This window comes from Brassica napus, chromosome C6 (genome assembly GCF_020379485.1).
Source record: "Brassica napus cultivar Da-Ae chromosome C6, Da-Ae, whole genome shotgun sequence".
In the NCBI taxonomy this organism is placed as follows: domain Eukaryota; kingdom Viridiplantae; phylum Streptophyta; class Magnoliopsida; order Brassicales; family Brassicaceae; genus Brassica; species Brassica napus.
The window spans coordinates 35,214,419-35,233,299 of record NC_063449.1 but is presented as its reverse complement, the minus strand read 5'-3'; the positions used below and the strand labels follow the sequence as shown (position 1 = coordinate 35,233,299).

Sequence of the window (18,881 nt, the reverse complement as noted above, 5' to 3'; positions counted from 1 at the left end):
TGTGTAGCCGCAGTGGCGGAGTCAACCAAACTTTTTAGAAGGGTCGATTTAAATAAATAACATATTTTACCAGGGTCAATAAGCTATTTTTGCAATATTTTTACAGTTTTTTCTTAAATACAAATATTTTATTTTAAATATATAGAATCAAAATCTGGCTATGTAACAGTCTTTTATAAGACCACATTTTCTGAATCTCTGTACGTGCCATGTTACCTGGAGATAACAATATTATAATATATGAATGGTCAAATAGCATGGCAGTCCAGCAATTGAAAATCCATGTAGCCAAGACCATAACGTAGCTAAATTATGGAGCATAGTACCTAATATAAGAGATATATACCTTGTATGTATTTTCATCTTGAGGACGCTACAAAAACCTAGCCTCTTTCCGAGTGAATGAACTTATTAATACTTGTATAAAGTCAGATTTAAGATTTTACCATTAGAGAAGACCACCTTCAAACCTCAAATTTAAGGTTCACCCAACCTTAAAAATAAAGTTGCTCGTGGAAATATTCTTCAACGGTGAAATTAAGTCATAAATAATCGGACGCACATGTCAATTTAACTTTAACAATTAACAACTAAGCATTATAACACATTATAAGAATTTAACTAATTTTAACTTTAACAAATCTAAATTTGATTATTGAAAAAAAATTTGAATTGCTCTACACATATGAACATAAATTAAAAAATATATTCTCCATTTAACAAAGACTTTGTAAAAAAGTAATCTCATGCTTTAAAGCGCAGATTAAAATCTAATACACATATATATATATTAATATTAAAAGATATTCCAAACTAGAGCCTTAATACATTTTTATCTTAGTAGCTTGAAAACATAAGTCAGAAATTGATATTTTGTTAATAATTCAAATATAAAAATATACTCCAATTTGTGAAACAAAAGAAAACTCTACTGGTTAAAGCTTGGTTGGCACAACATTAACATAACCATTATGCTCCTTATTATCTAATCAAGAATGATTACTATAACATTTAGAATAGCATTCAGAATATGCAAATGCTATATAAATGTGTTTTGCCCAATGCTTTCACATGAAACTTTTTGTATAACATTTGCATTAAATATATAATTTTGTAAAGAAAATTATATAATTTATTTCTTTTATTCAATAGTTTAAAAAAATTATATTTGTATCCAAAATTAAATTTCTATTTTTAAAATTAAAAAAATTAAATTAAAAAAAAATTTAAGAAGAACAATTTTTCACATTTAGAATATAAATTATTATTGTAGATAAAAATAAAAATTAATATATATATATATATATACATGTATATTATAAATATAATTATATATATTATTTAGAAACAAAAAAATTATATATTTTATATTTATTTTATGTGATAGTTTTCGATATGAATTATTATTGCTCTAACAATCAATTTATTAGATATATTTATGAGATCATACTATTTCAGTAGAATATTTTTACTGTTTTGTTATTAGCCCTGACAATCAAGTTCTAAGTCGATTTGGCTGACAGTCAAATAGTTGGAAAGTAAAGATATTAGAGCCGTAAGGGGTTTAATTTACTTAACTAGACTCGAGAGAGTGAAACACATCGAGATTAGAAAAAAAGAGAAGAAAGTGTTAGGAGCACATGGAGTGTGAGCATGACGAGGTCTCTTTGTTTGGTAACCTTTCCATTAGTGTACCAAATCCTTCTATTTCTGGAATGTTTTCTCTCTTCCGCTTCCTTTATCAATCTACTCAACTCTTCCTTCTCCAATGCTCTTTAAAAGAAATCTCCTAATCTTTTAACCAAAATATTACCACTCAATTTTTTCAAACATATATATATATATATGTTATACATGTTTCTTTCTCACTGATTCTCTTTAAGTCAAAATTTTTACATGCCAATCTTAGGTACATCAGAAGATAGTTGATATTGTTGGAATTGTGTTTACTGCTGTCTATTGGTTTATTGGTACTTGTTCTCTTCGTCTTTGTGTCCCTAGAACATATCAAATGAACGTTTTCAGAAGATAGATAATCTTGGATTCTCCAAGGATGCTTAGATCACTGCCTAGTAGTCCATCTAAAGACAAAGACGATGACTGTGCTTCAAATGTTTTGTCTAAGTCCGATTGTTGTTTCGCCAGCTTGACTTGAAAAGTTCTTTGTTGGAGAAAGAAAGTTCAAGCTCTTTGATGGAGAAAGAAAGTTTAAACCGAACGATCTGGTTTTTAGATTTAAAATGTCTGTCAGCTACCAAAATTGTTGTCTGCGTGTGTGTTTTGCTGGATTTGTGTACATGTGTAAAATTTTGGGCTAAATGCTTAGAACTTATCGAACAAAACTTTGGTTGACCAATCAAAGTGTCACGTAGATAATTAATTAAAAAATATTAAATCTATTTTAAAATAACTAAAAAAAGAATAATACTAATTTTAACAAGCTGATGCCGCCAGCTAAACCGTAAACCCGAATCTTAAATTCTTAACCCTAAACAGTAATTCTTAAACCCAAACCCTATATCTTAAACCTAAATCCTAGACCTTAAACCCAAACCATATACTCTAAACCCAAATCCTAGACCCTATAAACCCAAACCGTAAACCTTAAATCCAAACCCTATACCCTAAACCAAATCCTAGACTCTAAACCCAAATTGTATACTGTAAACCTAAATCTTAGACTTAAAACCAAAACCGTAAACCCTAAACCCAAACCCTAAACCTAGACGCTATAAGGTTTGAGTTTAGGGTCTAGGATTTAGGTTTAGGGTATATGGTTTGCGTTTAGGGTTTATGGTTTGGTTTAGGGTTTAGTTTAGGGTATACAGTTTAGGGTATACAATTTAGGTTTATGGTATAGGATTTGGATTTAGGGTTTAGGGTTTGGGTTTAAGATTTGCGGTTTAAGGTATAGAATTTAAGATTTAGGGTTTACGGTTTAGCTAGCAGCGTCATCGTCGTTAAAATTGACGTTATTCTTTTTTCTAGTTATTTTTAAATAAATTTAATATTTTTTAATTAATTATCTATGTGCCACTTTGATTGGTCCTAAAAAGAGAGGTGAATTTAAAGATTCACCCTAGGGGATGAACTTAAGTTTTGTTCAAAAAATAAACAATTCTTTCACTTGTTAAAAAAAGTTTTTATCATTATTATTTTCCTAAATTGGTACTACTTTGAAGGTTTCTAACTCGAATCATAACCAACTAAAGAATGCAGAAAACACGTACAACTTAGTGGAGCTAAGAGCATCTTCATACCCATTCCATAATTTACTCCATAAATAGAAGGAGAAATGGAGTAAAAACAAAAAATAAAAAAATCATTCTATTTATGGAGTAATTTTTTTTTTTTGTTCATATTCTATTTTTAGAGTAAATTATGGAGTAGGAATGGAGATGTAGTAAGCTCCGGTGAAGAATACCACATTTAACCACTTGACTAAAGATACTTTCTCAACCTAAGAGTTTATCTAGAGTATACAAAGAATTGAATGATCTTTAGAGCTAATTCGGTTTTGAACTTTAAGACATGGTAATTTTTTTTGCTTTTATACATAAATATAGGTTATGTGTATGTGCGACCAAAAGAAAAAAACATATGATATCTGTATGTATTTTTGGTAGGAGATTTGTTTTTGATTTTAAGAAAAGTATGTAAGAATATCTTGTCCAAAAATTGTCTAAGTATATATATATAGCTGGAATGGATATTAAAAATATAGGATCAATTAGATAGGATCATGCCAAAAATTTAGACTAGATATTTACACCATTATAGAAATGTAATTAATGTTATTAATCTAAAATTTATACGTAATAAATAAATTTATTTAACAGTTTCTTCAAATATTATTATTTACATTTTAATATAAAGTGTTTGCTTTTAATTTTCATTATATTCTATTAAATATGGAATCATTATATTGTAATATTATTTGTTTATTTAAGGTAATTTATTTTCAATACAGACTTGGTATATACTATTTATAAATAATATACTAACTTAATATAATTATTTTACTAACTTAAAAATATCAAAGGATAAAAGGTGATAAAATAATGAAAGAGAGTGAATGTATTTTAATTTATGTTTGTTATTCACATAAAGTAAGATATCTAAGAATTTAAAACAATAAAATGTCTTTCAGTAATTGAAAAATGTAAGATTGTTTACCATAACGATTTTGTAAATTAATTATTATGATTCTCTTTCCATTGTAATTTTTAAAAATGTTTCCTAGTAAGAGATTCCCTCTATGTTTGTATCGTCAATGTTTACTTGTATATAAAACATTCATTCTTTATCACGTTTTCAATATCAAATAAAAATAATAATTGTTTAATTAACATAGTCATCTAATTATTCAAAAGTCATGACAAAATTCTTGTGTTCGTATCTGGTCATCTCCATGTTTGTTCTCTCAGGTAAGGATTTGTATGCTTTGTATTGCATTGGTATGCTCATCTTCCCTTGATCTCTTTAAGAAGAGTCAGATCATTCTTCAGGTTCTTTGTAGGAACCCTTTGGCTAAAGTACTATTCAACTAATTATTTTCAAATGAACTATTCTCGTTTTGTTTGCATAATATACTTAAATTCATTTGTAGGCTTGTTAAATATTTTTATTTGTTTTTAGCCTTTTTGGCTTTGCCAAATGCACAGAAAATATGCAGGGTGAATCCGAACCTTAGGAAGGCATGCAGTTTTCAAGAATGCACACCGCTTTGTCTTCAAAAGTACAACATGGATGGCATTTGTATCGGAAATAACAAGAATATTTTCACTTGCATTTACAATTGTTAAATTAGAATGTTGCTAAACTAGACCCAAAATCTTATTATATGGGGCGTTAATGACCTTAACTCCATGTATTTGGAGGATATGGTCATATCATATTTGAATAAACGTTTTTTATATAGTATATCTGATTTTGAATGAAAATCAAGTTTCATGTGATTGCCTTGGAACAAGCAAGGTGTATTTGCTAATTTTTGGAGGTTGGGTGTAAACGGTGACCAAAAAATGAAAAAAAATAATGTATTTCTTATTATTCCTAATTTTTTTTACCATTTATAATGAATTGTTTTCTTTTTACATTTCTTCTCATTCTTTTTATTTTAGTCAATAAAATTTGATAATGAATAATTTTCCTTTCATTATTTTACTTTTATTTCTCTGTATTTTTTTTACTTATTCATAATGTGTATGTAATGGTGGCCAGTTAAACCCTTTCGGCTTGGCTTGGTATTGATAGGCAAGAAGTTATTTAAAAATTGTGTGAACCGGGGTTTATAAAACCGGAAAACTGAACCAAACTAAACCATAAAACCGGGTTATGACTCCGGAAACAAAAACGCGACAAAAAGAACGTAGAACCAAAGTAACATTCTGTCTGAGTCGAAGGGACTCTAACGTCATCAAGGTTTCATCCTTTTACGCTCCGCCGTACAAATGGCGAGCAACGTCAGAAGGCCGTCAAACCTAACGGCAGCAGCCGTCCGGTTTCGACTTGCTCCGTTATTACCGTTCTCCGGAAGTTCTGGTTCCGTTAACTCGGACACGACTCGTTGCTCCGAGTTAATTCGAGTGCCGAGTTTAGTCGAAGGCTGCGACTACAAGCACTGGCTGGTGCTCATGAAGCCTCCCAACGGATACCCACCCCGAAACGACATCGTACAAGGCTTTATCAGAACGCTCGCCATGGCTCTAGGGAGGTAAACTAATCAAGAATATTTTCACTAAATTTTGTTGTATCAATAAAAGTTATGGTTTGTGTGGTGTTCGTTCTACTAGATACATTGCCATCGGAAATCTTTATTTTTTGCAGGTTATAAAAGCCTAGGGAGACTAAGAAACCTGCAGATTCTGGATCTCTCTTTTAATACATTCAATAGCAGTATCTTTCCCTTTCTTAATTCTGCTACATCAGTCACAACTCTTTTTCTTCGGTGTAACTACATGGATGGCCCTCTTCCTGCTAAAGGTATGTTTCGAGTGGATACACCGAATGACCTTATTATTGATGATGACTCTGTTGTTATTTCAATTCAGTAATCAGAGTTACTGTTATAGTTTAAATCTTTTACCTGTTGGATTTCCTTTCAGAACTTAAAGATTTGACAATCTTGGAAGTGCTGGATCTCAGTGAAAACAGATTTAGTGGCTCCATACCAGTTACAAGGTAACTCAGAGAATTTAGTGGATTTAATGACTGCATGCATATAAACTTGGTTCTTATAATCTTTCAACTCGTTATGTTATAAATAAAGATGCTCATATTTGTGTTGGTTTTGTCTTGTGGCAGAGTTATCTGCCCTCAGGAAGCTGAAATCTTTGAATCTACATCATAACCAATTTTCTGCACCAATGGGATCGCAAGGCAAGTATGCTTGAATGTTAGCAAGATTCTCACTTGCATCTATCCAAAATAAAAGGTTATCATCTGCAGGTTATAAAAGCTTAAGGAGATTAAGAAACTTGGAGATCATGGATCTGTCTGAAAATGCATTCACCAACAGCATATTTCCCTTTCTTTGTGCTGCTACCTCACTTAAATCTCTGTTTCTTGGGAACAACCGCATGGTTGGCTCTTTTCCAGTTGACGGTGTGTTTTTCCTTTCCCTTCCTATCTAGCAACTGGCCTATACTTCTTAGTGATGTATATTTTGTTCACTAGTTCAGTTTTATCATTGTTGGTCTAACATTATATGTCTCGCATCTAATTTCTAACGTTCTTATTTATGTTGAACTCCCTTCCAGAACTTAAATATTTGACAAACTTGGAACTGCTGGACCTTCGTATCAACAGATTTAATGGCTCTACACCAGTACAAGGTATCTAATATAATATACTGTCCATATAACATTTTTTCTTTGGTTTGCCATCTTTGAGATCATCATGTTCGTAGGTTAAGGTGCTTACCCTTGTCTTGGATTTGTCTTGTGGCAGAGGTATCTGCCCTGAGGAAACTTAACGCTCTAGATTTGAGTGATAATGAATTTTCTAGCTCAACAGAATTGCAAGGCAAGACTAAACATATCCTTAGCAACTCCACTGAAATCGGTGGGATGAATTAACGTTTATTCATGTGCATAAATTTTTTGCATTTGATTATTGTAGGAATTTGCAAAATGAAGAATATGCAAGAGCTTGATCTCAGTCGAAACAAACTAGTAGGTCCGTTTCCCTTATGCTTAACTAGCTTGAGTGAACTTAGAGTTCTTGATCTCTCATCAAACCAAATGACTGGGAATGTACCATCTGCTCTCGGAAACCTTCAATCTCTCAAGTACTTATCATTGGTTGATAACAACTTTGACAACCTCTCCAAGCTGAGGGTGTTAATACTTGGTTCAAAATCTAAATCATTTCAAGTAGAGTCAAAAAGTTTTTGGAAGCCAAAATTTCGACTAAGTCATATTGCACTACCATCTTGCAACTTGGAGAAGGTTCCTCATTTCCTCCAATACCAGAAGGATTTAAGTCACATTGATCTTTCTGACAATAAAATTTCTGAAATTTTTCCTCATTGGCTATTGGTAAACAATACAAAACTCGAAAGTCTCCTTCTGCAAAATAATTCATTTACTAGCTTTCAGTTACCATAATCTGTTCATAAGCTGCGTCTTCTGGATGTATCAGTTAATAACTTCAATCATTTCTTCCGGAGAACATTGGATGGGTACTTCCTCATTTAGAGTATATGAAACTAGCTAATAATGGTTTTCAAGGAAATCTGCCATCTTCTATGGGTAACATGAAAAGTATTAGTTATCTGGATATATCTCACAACAGCTTCAACGGGGAACTACCAAGAAGCTTTGTAATGGGTTGTTATTCCATATATTCCTTAACATTGTCACATAACAAACTAAGTGGAGAGGTGTTTCAAGAATCCGCCAACTTTACTGTTATATGGGATCTTTCCATGGAAAACAATATGTTTACTGGAAAGATTGGAGAACGTCTGCCGGACATGAAAAGCTTGAAACGGCTTGACATTTCAAACAACAATCTCATGGGCGTTATTCCAAGATGGATTGGCGAACTTCCAGACTTACGAGAGCTACATGTTTCAAACAACTCGTTGGAAAGTGAGATACCTATTTCGTTGTTCACCATACTGTAAAGAAGATATCTCATTGATACTTTGTATATTGATGATTCTCTGTAATTATAGTTTTCCATTCTAGGATCTTCTATTCTTGTATATAAGTGTAGTGTACATCTTAATAATAATCATCCTTCACATCTTATATGGTATCAGAGCAATCGATACCCTAATTTTTCTTTCCTTTTTCAACTTTTTTCTCTTACGCTTAAGCAACGCCGCCGTCTGCAATGGCAGCCACCGGTGAAACAATTCAAACCCCTTCCCACATTACTGGTGAAACTATCCGAACACCTACGCACACCTTCTTCAACGTGAACACATTCAATGTCACCAAGTTAACTTCCACCAACTACTTTATGTGGAGTCTTCAGATCCATGCCTTGCTAGATGGCTATGATCTCGCTGGTTTCCTTGATGGATCCAAAGTCACACCCATGCCACTCTTAATGTTGAAGAAGCTATAGTCGTTAATCCTGACTATACAGAATGGAAGAGACAAGATAAGCTTATCTTTAGCGCCTTGCTAGGAGCTATCACTTCATCCATTCAGCCTGTGGTGTCAAGAGCCACAACCACTGCTGAAGTATGGCATACTCTGGCGTCTACATATGCCAAACCGAGTCGAGCTCATATCAAGCAGGTGCGAAACCAGATGAAGCTATGAACAAAAGGTACTCATACTATTGATGAGTACTTTCAAGGCTTCACAGTACGGATTGATCAACTTGCAATCCTTGGCAAGCCTCTTGACCTGGAAGATCAGATTGAGTTCATTCTTGAGGGACTTCCTGAGGAGTACAAGCAGATCGTTGATCAAGTTGAAGGCCGCGACACGCCACCGTCTCTGACGGAGCTACACGAACGCCTTCTGAATCATGAGATCAAGTTGCTCTCTGCGGCTCCACCATCGCATCTGCCTGTCTCTGCTAATGTGGCGTACAACACCACCAACAACAACTCTCGGAACACTCCACGCCACAACAACTCGAAGCAGTACAACAACATCAATCAACAAAGCAACTGGAATGATTCCAATCAAAGGCAGCACAATCGCTCTGGTAACAGACAGCCTCGTCCGTATCTCGGTCGTTGTCAAATCTGCAGCACTCAAGGGCATAGTGCTCGACGTTGTCCACAGCTCCAGTTAATGCAACATAATGCATCTCCCTTCCCAGCCACTGCAACGATGCCTTGGCAACCACGTGCTAATGCAGCCATGGTCTCTCCCTACTCAGCCAACAATTGGCTACTTGACAGTGGTGCAACGCATCATATCACAAATGATCTCAACAATCTTGCCCTTCATCAACCTTGTCAAGGTGGAGATGGAGTTTTAATCGGTGATGGTTCGCCTCTTGCCATTTCACATACTGGTTCCACTCTCTTGTCCTCTCCAACTCTATCTCTTACTCTGGATAAAATACTTTGTGTGCCTGATATTCAAAAGAACTTGATTTCAGTATATAGACTATGCAATGCTAATCAAGTTTCCGTTGAATTTTTCCCGGCTTCATTTCAGGTGAAGGACCTAAGTACGGGGGCCCTCTTCTTCAAGGCAGAACCAGGAATGAACTTTATGAATGGCCTATGAGTGCACACAAGCACAAGTATTCTTAGCTTCAAACAGAATCAAGACTACTCGTGATGTGTGGCACTTGCGTCTAGGGCATCCATCTCCGCCATTACTTCAATCTATTATCTCTAAAAACTCTCTTCCTGTTGCTGCTACTTCTTTGGATTTTCAGAAACCTTTCTTTTGTTCTGATTGTCATATCAATAAGAGCCATAAAATGCCTTTTCAAGAAACATCTATTGCTTCAACAAGGCCTCTGCAATTTGTGTTTTCAGACGTGTGGTCTTCTCCTGTTTTTTCTCATGATAACAACAAGTATTATGTGATTTTTGTGGATCACTACAGTCGATACACATGGCTCTATCCACTACAAAAGAAATCAGTGAAAGACGTTTTCTTAGCATTCAAACCACTTGTGGAAAATCACTTTCAAACGAAGATTGGAACTTTGTTTTCGGATAATGGTGGTGAATACATTGCACTACGTTCTTACCTTCAGACGCATGGCATCTCGCATCTAACTTCTCTACCGCATACGCCGGAACACAACGCCTCTCTGAACGTAAACATCGGCATATTGTGGAAACTGCGATTTATCTTATTAATCGTCTTCCAACACTGGTGCTTGCAAATCAATCTCCCTATCAGAAGTTATTAGGACAAGCACCGAACTATGAGAAGTTGAGGACGTTTGGTTGTTGTTGCTACCCGTGGCTTAGGCCATACTCAACTCATAAACTTGACGATCGATCAACTCCATGTGTCTTTATGGGTTACTCGCTCACTCAGAGTGCTTACTATTGTCTTGACAAGCTCACTGGTCGTGTCTATACATCCAGACATGTGCAGTTTGATGAGTTCACGTTTCCGTTCAGCTCACTTACAGATCATGCTAAGGTTCAACAGTCAGAGGAAGCACTGTCTCAGAGTTCAGTTTCGTTCACTAAAGTTCATATGGTTCAGCCTTTGGGTCCTCACCAGCCTGTTCCACCAACCGCCTCTGCTACAACTCCATCTCAGGTATTACCTTCTTTAAACTCTTCTTCTTCATCTTCTAATATGTCTTCCTCTCTCAGCCCCACTGGCCAACCAACTCTCCCAAATAACCTGTCTATTCCAGACCAACCTAACTTAACCACCGAAAGGCCCACTGGTCCAGCCACTGTCCCAAATACACAAATAGATACCTCCACCTCCCAAAGACCCACTGGTCAGTCCTCTGCACCTACTATCTCTGTACAACAACCCTCAACCACCACAAAACACCCATCAAATGAGAACTAGAGCCAAAAATCAGATCTCAAAACCTACTAAAAAGTTTTCCCTCACTGCTGCATTTCATCAAGCGTATGAGCCTGAGCCTTCTACTTACAAACAAGCGCTAAAAGACAAGTTGTGGTGTGACTCCATGTCTGAGGAGATTGCAGGTCAGATTGAAAAAGAAACATGGGATCTAGTACCTGCTACACATTCACAAAACGTTATTGGCTGTCGTTGGGTCTATAAGAACAAGTTTTTCTCTAATGGCAAGCCACGTCAACGCAAATCACGCTTGGTAGCCAAAGGAAACCATCAAGAGTATGGGCTTGACTATAAGGAAACGTTTAGTCCGGTCATCAAAGCGGTCACCATTCGTCTTGTTCTTGGCTATGAGGCAAGTAATCTTGGCCTATTCGTCAGTTAGATGTCAATCAAGCGTTTCTCCAAGGTACTCTGAAGGAAGAAGTTTTCATGGAACAACCACCAGGGTTTGTTGATGCTGATCGTCCCACGCATATGTGTCGTCTGAAGAAAGCGATCTACGGTCTTAAACAAGCTCCTCGCGCTTGGTATATGGAACTCAAAACATTCCTCTCTCAGTCTGGTTTCACTAACAGCTATGCAGATGCCTCACTCTTCGTATATTCTCAAGGGAATCTTCTTGTCTACGTTCTCATTTATGTCGATGATATTCTAGTCACAGGCAACAATGATGAAGCAGTCTCTCGTGTCATTACAGCACTAGGTCAGCGGGTTTCTCTCAAAGATCAAGGTGAAGTTGATTACTTTCTTGGCATTGAAGTTACAAAAACAAGTCAAGGTCTGCATCTCATGCAACGCAAGTACATACTGGATCTCCTCGTCAAGACAAACATGCTTGACGCAAAGACAGTCGCTACTCCGATGCAGACCTCACCGAAGCTCTCTTTGAAGTCTGGAACACCGATCACTAATGTTACTGAATATTGTATGGTAGTGGGAAGCTTGCAGTATCTAGCGTTCACTAGGCCTGATATCTGCTTCGCCGTCAACAAACTTTCTCAGTTCATGCACTGTCCTACAGACGAGCACTGGCAGGCTACTAAACGCGTCCTTCGTTACCTCGCTGGAACCTCGTCTCATGGCATTCTTCTCCGGTCCAACAATGTTCTCAATCTTCATGTTTTTTCGGACGCAGATTGGGCAGGTGATGCTGATGACTATGCCTCTACCAATGCTTACATTGTCTATCTTGGCAATCAACCTATTTCTTGGTCAGCAAAGAAACAAAATGGAGTTGCGCGGTCTTCAATGGAAGCTGAGTACCGAGCTATTGCCAATGCAGCATCTGAGGTTCGATGGATATGTAATGTTCTCTCTGAACTTCACATCAAGCTTCCGAAGGCACCGGTAATTTACTGCGACAATGTAGGTGCCACATATCTGAGTGCTAATCCAGTTTTCCATTCGCGTATGAAGCACCTTGCGCTTGATTATCATTACATCAGAGGTCAAGTCCAAGCTGGTATTCTACTAGTAACTCACGTCTCTTCCAAGGATCAGCTCGCAGACGACTTAACGAAGCCCCTACCTCGTGCAAGCTTCAAGGTGGCATGCTCCAAGATTGGAGTGATTCACCTCCCTCCATCTTGAGGGGGCGTGTAAAGAAGATATCTCAATTGATACTTTGTATATTGATGATTCTCTTTAATTATAGCTTTCCATTCTAGGATCTTCTATTCTTGTATATAAGTGTAGTGTACATCTTAATAATAATCATCCTTCACATCTTATACATACCCTATCTTCAGCTCCTTGACCTTTCTGCAAACCATTTATCTGGGAATATTCCTCCGCAAAACAATTTGATACAGAGAAATAAGAGTGACAAATGGCACAAGAATAAAGGCGAAGGAGGTTTGTTACGGGTTGTTACAAAAGGACGGAGAAGTGGCCAGGTGTCAGCTCATTAGTGGTTGTTCATCTTTCCGTTGACTCAACTATAAACAGAAACGAAAGTTCAATTTTGTTAGATTCATTCATGAAAATTGTATTGTGATTCTCTTAATCTGGACTTATCTCTGTAATTCGTATTTGGGGCTTATAATTGGAAATGATCGTTCTCTTTCGGTATTCTTTACAAATAAGCTACGATTTGGTGTTTGTAACGAACGCCAGATCGATTCTATAGCGAAAGATACTTTTATCGCTATCAAGTGGTATCAGAAGCCGTCGTATCCTCGGAAATTTTTTCTCGTGGTGTGATCGGAATCTATGGCGGGAACAAGGTCGCATGCGTTATCAGACGGTTTGCGGCGAAGGAGATGGAAGGCGCGTTGGCAAATTGATTTGAGGCACTGGAGAAGGCGATCACATCTCAGATCGAGCAGAATGAGCGTCGCGATGGAGCGAGGGAGATGATCGAAGCTTTCAAAGTAATGACGAATCAAAATCCGGCGAATGCTTCGACAAGTGGTGAGCTGAATCGCGGCGAAGTTCAGGGCGTTGGTGCGATGAGAAATGAACCATACCGTTACAATCGTCACGATCAGGTACATACGTACCCAGGAAGAACGCGATTGACGAAGATTGATTTTCCAAGGTTTGATGGTGGTAAAATCAATGAGTGGTTTAGTAAGGCGGAGGAGTTCTTTACTATTGATAATACACCGGAGGAGGCTAAAGTGGGGATTGCGTCTATGCATTTTGATGGCGATGCATCGACTTGGCATCAGGATTTACGTCAAGAGGATGAAGAAGCGGTGGTATTGCGTAACTGGAGAGCTTACAAGAACAGACTCAAAGAAAGATTTGAGGAAGTTCTTGTTGATCCGATGGCAGAACTGAAAGAATTGAGAGAAACTGAAGGAATTGCTGCATATCATGCGAAGTTTGAGTTGATAAGATCAATGTTACGAATGTCTGAGGAATATTTGCTGAGTGCATATCTGGCAGGTCTAAGATTGGATACACAGATGCATGTACGTATGTTCAGTCCACAATCAACTAGACAATGCTTGGTGCTGGGGAGATTATATGAGAAAGCACATCCGAGGAAGGAGAGCAAAGCTAGTTGGGTGCCTCAGAGGTCGCAATCAAACCACAATCCACAACGAGGGTTGATTGCACAGCCGAAGGAGGAAGGAAGTAAACAGAAGGAGGCTAATGGGAAGTTGAAACCTTTTCTATCTCAGGCAGAGATGAGTGAGAGAAGAGCAAAAGGATTATGCTATTACTGTGATGAGAAGTACACGCCTGATCACTATATGAAGCATTAGAAAACACAATTGTTTTTCATGGAGTGTGAAGAAGATGACGAGTTTCATGAAGCGTTAGAGTACGTTGAAAATGAGGAGCATTATGCAGAAACAGAACAAGCCAGGATTTCAATCAATGCGATTGCTGGTATCAGTGACTATACTACAATGAATGTTCGAGGAATTCATGGCAAGAAGACGTTATATGTGCTTATTGATTCGGGATCAACACACAATTTCATTGATAAGAAGGTGGTAGAGATGCTTGGTTGTAAAATTAAAGAGGCAGGGTGAACCAAGGTTTCTGTCGCAGATGGGAATCAAATTACAGTTTGTGGAAGAGTTGATGATTTCAGGTGGGAATTTCAGGGTCATCAGTTTCTATCTGACTTTATGGTGATACCTTTGGGAGGTCATGATGTGGTGCTTGGTGTACAGTGGTAAGCGAGACTTGATCCAATCACTTGGGACTTTGATAAGTTGGAAATGAGGTTTAAGTGGGAGCAACAGAAGGTTGTGCTAAATGGCTTGCGACCGAGGTCAGTGAGAGAAGTGAAGTTTAAAAAGAAGGATAAGAGCGGTGATTCTACAATGCAGTTGAATATGATTTATACATATGAGAATACTTAAGAGAGTCTGTTGTCCTTGAGGGTATTGAGTAGTGAAGCAGGACAGAAGAGTTTGAAAGGAGGTATTGAGAGATTAATAAATGAGTATGCAGACATATTCACAGAACCTACATCCTTACCACCTTTCAGAACTAATCACAATCACAAGATAGTATTGAAGGAAAGGTCTGACCCGGTGAACCAAAGACCTTACAGATATGCGGTTCATCAGAAGAATGAAATTGATAAAATGGTGCAAGAGTTATTGAAGGCGGGAACAATACAAGCTAGTTCAAGTCCTTATGCATCACCAGTTGTTCTTGTGAAGAAGAAAGACAACACTTGGAGATTGTGTGTGGATTATAGAAGGCTGAATAATATGACCATCAAAGACCGGTTTCCTATACCATTGATCGAAGATTTGATGGACGAGCTCGGCGGTTCACGTGTGTACTCAAAGATTGATCTGAGAGCATGCTATCATCAAGTCAGAATGGAGGAGAGTGACATTCATAAAACGGCTTTTAGAACACACAGTGGTCATTTTGAGTATTTGGTACTGCCCTTTGGCTTAACCAATGCACCGGCGACATTTCAGGGCTTAATGAATCATGTTTTCAGTGAGTTTCTCAGAAAATTTGTGCTGATATTCTTCGATGACATATTGATGTATAGCTCATCTGAGGAAGAACATGAATTACATTTGGAGGAAGTTTTTAAGCTGATGAGAGCTAACAAGTTGTATGCTAAAAGGAGTAAATGTGAGTTTGCTACGGATCATGTAGAATACGTTGGCCATTTCATTCAGGCAAGCGGAGTCTCTATTGATCCACGCAAGGTTAAGGCAGTTGAGGAGTGGCCTCAACCAAAATCAGTGAAAATGCTTAGAGGGTTTTTTTTATCGGGGTACTACAGACGCTTTATGAAGGATTTTGGTATCATTGCTCGACCCTTGACTGCATTAACGAAGAAAGATGGATATGAATGGAATGGGGAAGCACAAGTAGCGTTTGAAGAACTGAAGAAAACGCTATGTAATGCTCATGTTCTAGCTTTACCTCAGTTTGATAAGCCTTTTGTAGTTGAGACATATGCTTGTGGCAATGGTACTGGTGCAGTACTAATGCAAGAAGGGCACCCTTTGGTTTATATCAGTCGTCAACTAAAAGGAAAACAATTGCATTTATCAATCTATGAGAAGGAGCTGTTAGCAGTGGTATTTGCAGTTCAGAAGTGGCGCCACTACCTTCTCACAAATCACTTTGTGATTAGGACGGATCAGAGAAGCATTAAGTACTTTTTGGAGCAACGATTAAACACCTCAGTGCAACAACAATGGCTTCCTAAGCTGTTAGAGTTTGACTATGAGATTCAGTACAAACAAGGGAAAGACAACGTGGCCGCAGATGCTTTATCTCGAGTAGAAGGATCTGAGATATTACATATGGCTATGACTGTTTTACAATGTGATTTGCTCCAGAAGATTATGAGTGGTTATGAGCAAGATCAGTTGTTGATGGAGATAATCGAGCAGTTACAGAAGGATCCGAAAGCTAAGAAGCATTTCTCTTGGTCTCAAGGAATCCTTAGGAGGAAGAATAAGATTGTGGTACCAAATGATGGAGAGTTACGAAATTAAATATTGGAGTGGTTACATTGTTCAAGTCAAGGGGGACATTCGGGAAGAGATGTGACGGTCCAACGAGTTAAAAGCTTGTTCTATTGGAAGGGATTGGCTAGGGATATTCAGGCTTACTTAAGAGGATGTGGTGTGTGTCAGAGGTGCAAGTATGATAATGCCGCATCACCGGGTCTCTTACAACCATTGCCTATTCCAGAGGCTGTGTGGGTTGATATATCAATGGATTTCATCGATGGTTTACCGGTTTCTTATGGGAAGTCGATCATCTTTGTCGTCGTTGATAGGTTGAGCAAAGCAGGTCACTTCATGGCGTTATCACACCCTTACAATGCTGCTTCTGTGGCTCAGGTCTTCTTGGATACAGTCTATCGTCAACATGGGTTCCCTCGTTCGATTGTGAGTGACAGAGATGCTATCTTTCTCAGTGAGTTTTGGCAAGAATTGTTCACACTACATGGTTGTTCTCTTAACCTTTCTACGGCTTATCACCCACAGAGTGATGGCCAAACGGAGGTGGTCAATCGTTGTGTGGAAACATATTTGAGATGTATGACAAGTGATAAACCGCATCTCTGGAGCAAATGGTTGCCATTAGCCGAGTTTTGGTACAACACAGACTTTCACTCTGCTACTCAAACTACTCCTTATGAAGCTGTTTACGGTCAACCACCACCAGCACATCTTCCATATATGGCTGGAGAATCCAAAGTTCAAGTGGTTGCTAAGTGTTTGGAGGATCGTGAGAAGATGATTTTAATCCTCAAGTTTCATTTTTTGCGGGCACAGCATCGCATGAAACAGGAAGCTGACAAGCACCGCCGTGATAGGAGCTTCGAGATTAGAGATTTAGTCTTTGTCAAGCTACAACCTTATCGTCAAAAATCTGTTGTCTTGTGTGGATCTCCGAAACTTGCCCCTAAGTTCTATGGTCCTTACAAGATCATTGGTAAGATGGGAAGTGTGGTATATAAGTTGGAGTTAACCTAGTTCCTCAAGAATTCATCCGCTGTTCCACGTTTCGCAGCTCAAAAGAGTGATAGGTACTGCGATATCAACAACGCAGCTCCCTATTATCTTGACTGACATGGTGATCAAGGTTCCGGAGACTTGTTTGGGAAGGAAGATTGTGAAGCGACAAAACAGAGCAGCTACGATGATTCTTCTGAAGTGGAGGGATGAGAGTGAAGATACTGCAACCTGGGAATTTCTTTATGACTTGCAGAAGAAGTTTCCATATTTTTTACCATAACCTTGTGGTCAAGGTTCTTTTGGAGGGAAGGATTTGATACAGAGAAATAAGAGTGACACATGGCAAAAGAATAAAGGCGAAGGAGGTTTGTTACGGGTTGTTAAAAAAGGACAGAGAATTGGCCAGGTGTCAGCTCATTAGTGGTTGAGTTCATCTTTCTGTTGACTCAACTATAAACAGAAACGAAAATTCATTTTTGTTAGATTCATTCATGAAAATTGTATTGTGATTTTCTTAATCTGGACTTATCTCTGTAATTCGTATTTAGGGCTTATAATTGGAAAGGATCGTTCTCTTTCGGGATTCTTTACAAATAAGCTACGATTTGGTGTTTGTAACGAACGTCAGATCGATTCTATAGCGATAGATACCTTTATTGCTATCACAATTCAGAATATACAGAAGCTTTACTCCTTCAAGACAATCATTTATCAGGACAAATCCCATACACCCTGCTAACGAATGTCTCTGTACTTGATCTGAGAAATAACAAATTGTCTGGAAATATTCCAAAAGTTCATCAACACCCAAAACATCAGTATTCTTCTTCTGAGGGGGAATAATTTAACAGGCAGTATTCCTCGCCAGTTGTGTGGCCTAAGAATGATCCAACTGATGGATCTTGCCAAAAACAGATTGAATGGATCCATACCTTCATGCCTCAGCCATACATCCTTTGTTTTGGGGGAAAAAGATTCTTTCATAGGTTTTTCGCAGTTCTTTGGTTTTTATCTGAAAGGTGCTTTATATTTCAATTCTGCTATTGTGCAGGACAAGCTAATCACGGAAAATTGGTCAAACGACCAGATTAAAATTGAATTTTCAATGAAACACCGATATGATGCCTACCTAGGTGGAAATCTCAAATTACTGTTTGGAATAGATCTCTCAGAAAATGAGCTCAGTGGTGAGATCCCAGCCGAGCTTGGAGGTCTTGTGGAGCTACAGGGTCTCAATCTCTCTCACAACAACTTATCAGGAGTAATACCAGAAAGCTTTTCAGGTCTGAAGAATGCGGAAAGCCTTGATATCTCTTTCAATAGGCTACAAGGTCGGATCCCACAAGAATTAACCGAGTTGAACAGCCTTGCAGTCTTCAATGTCTCGTTCAACAACTTATCAGGAGCCATTCCACAAGGAAACCAGTTCAATACCTTTGATACACAAAGCTTCTTAGGTAATTCTCTTCTCTGTGGA

At 37.7% G+C, this 18,881-nt stretch overlaps 1 protein-coding gene across 2 annotated transcripts; it reads left to right on the top strand.

The window, feature by feature from the left end:
* Positions 1-1,597: 1,597 nt before the first annotated feature.
* LOC106403137 (receptor-like protein 15) lies at positions 1,598-8,256 on the top strand. Of its 2 annotated transcripts, XM_048760073.1 has the most exons (9): positions 5,172-5,716; positions 5,830-5,985; positions 6,108-6,183; positions 6,307-6,381; positions 6,451-6,606; positions 6,762-6,836; positions 6,952-7,026; positions 7,123-7,541; positions 7,645-8,256. In XM_048760073.1, the coding sequence occupies exons 4-9, from the start codon at positions 6,369-6,371 to the stop codon at positions 7,717-7,719; spliced, it is 813 nt and encodes a 270-aa protein (XP_048616030.1). In that variant the 5' UTR covers positions 5,172-5,716; positions 5,830-5,985; positions 6,108-6,183; positions 6,307-6,368; the 3' UTR covers positions 7,720-8,256. The 2 variants fall into 2 exon arrangements, 1 of the variants encoding a protein (XP_048616030.1); XR_007324697.1 differs by lacking the exons at positions 6,451-6,606; positions 6,762-6,836; positions 6,952-7,026; positions 7,123-7,541; positions 7,645-8,256 and adding an exon at positions 1,598-4,427 and having other exon boundaries at positions 4,639-5,716; positions 6,307-6,384.
* The last annotated feature ends 10,625 nt before the right edge of the window (positions 8,257-18,881 follow it).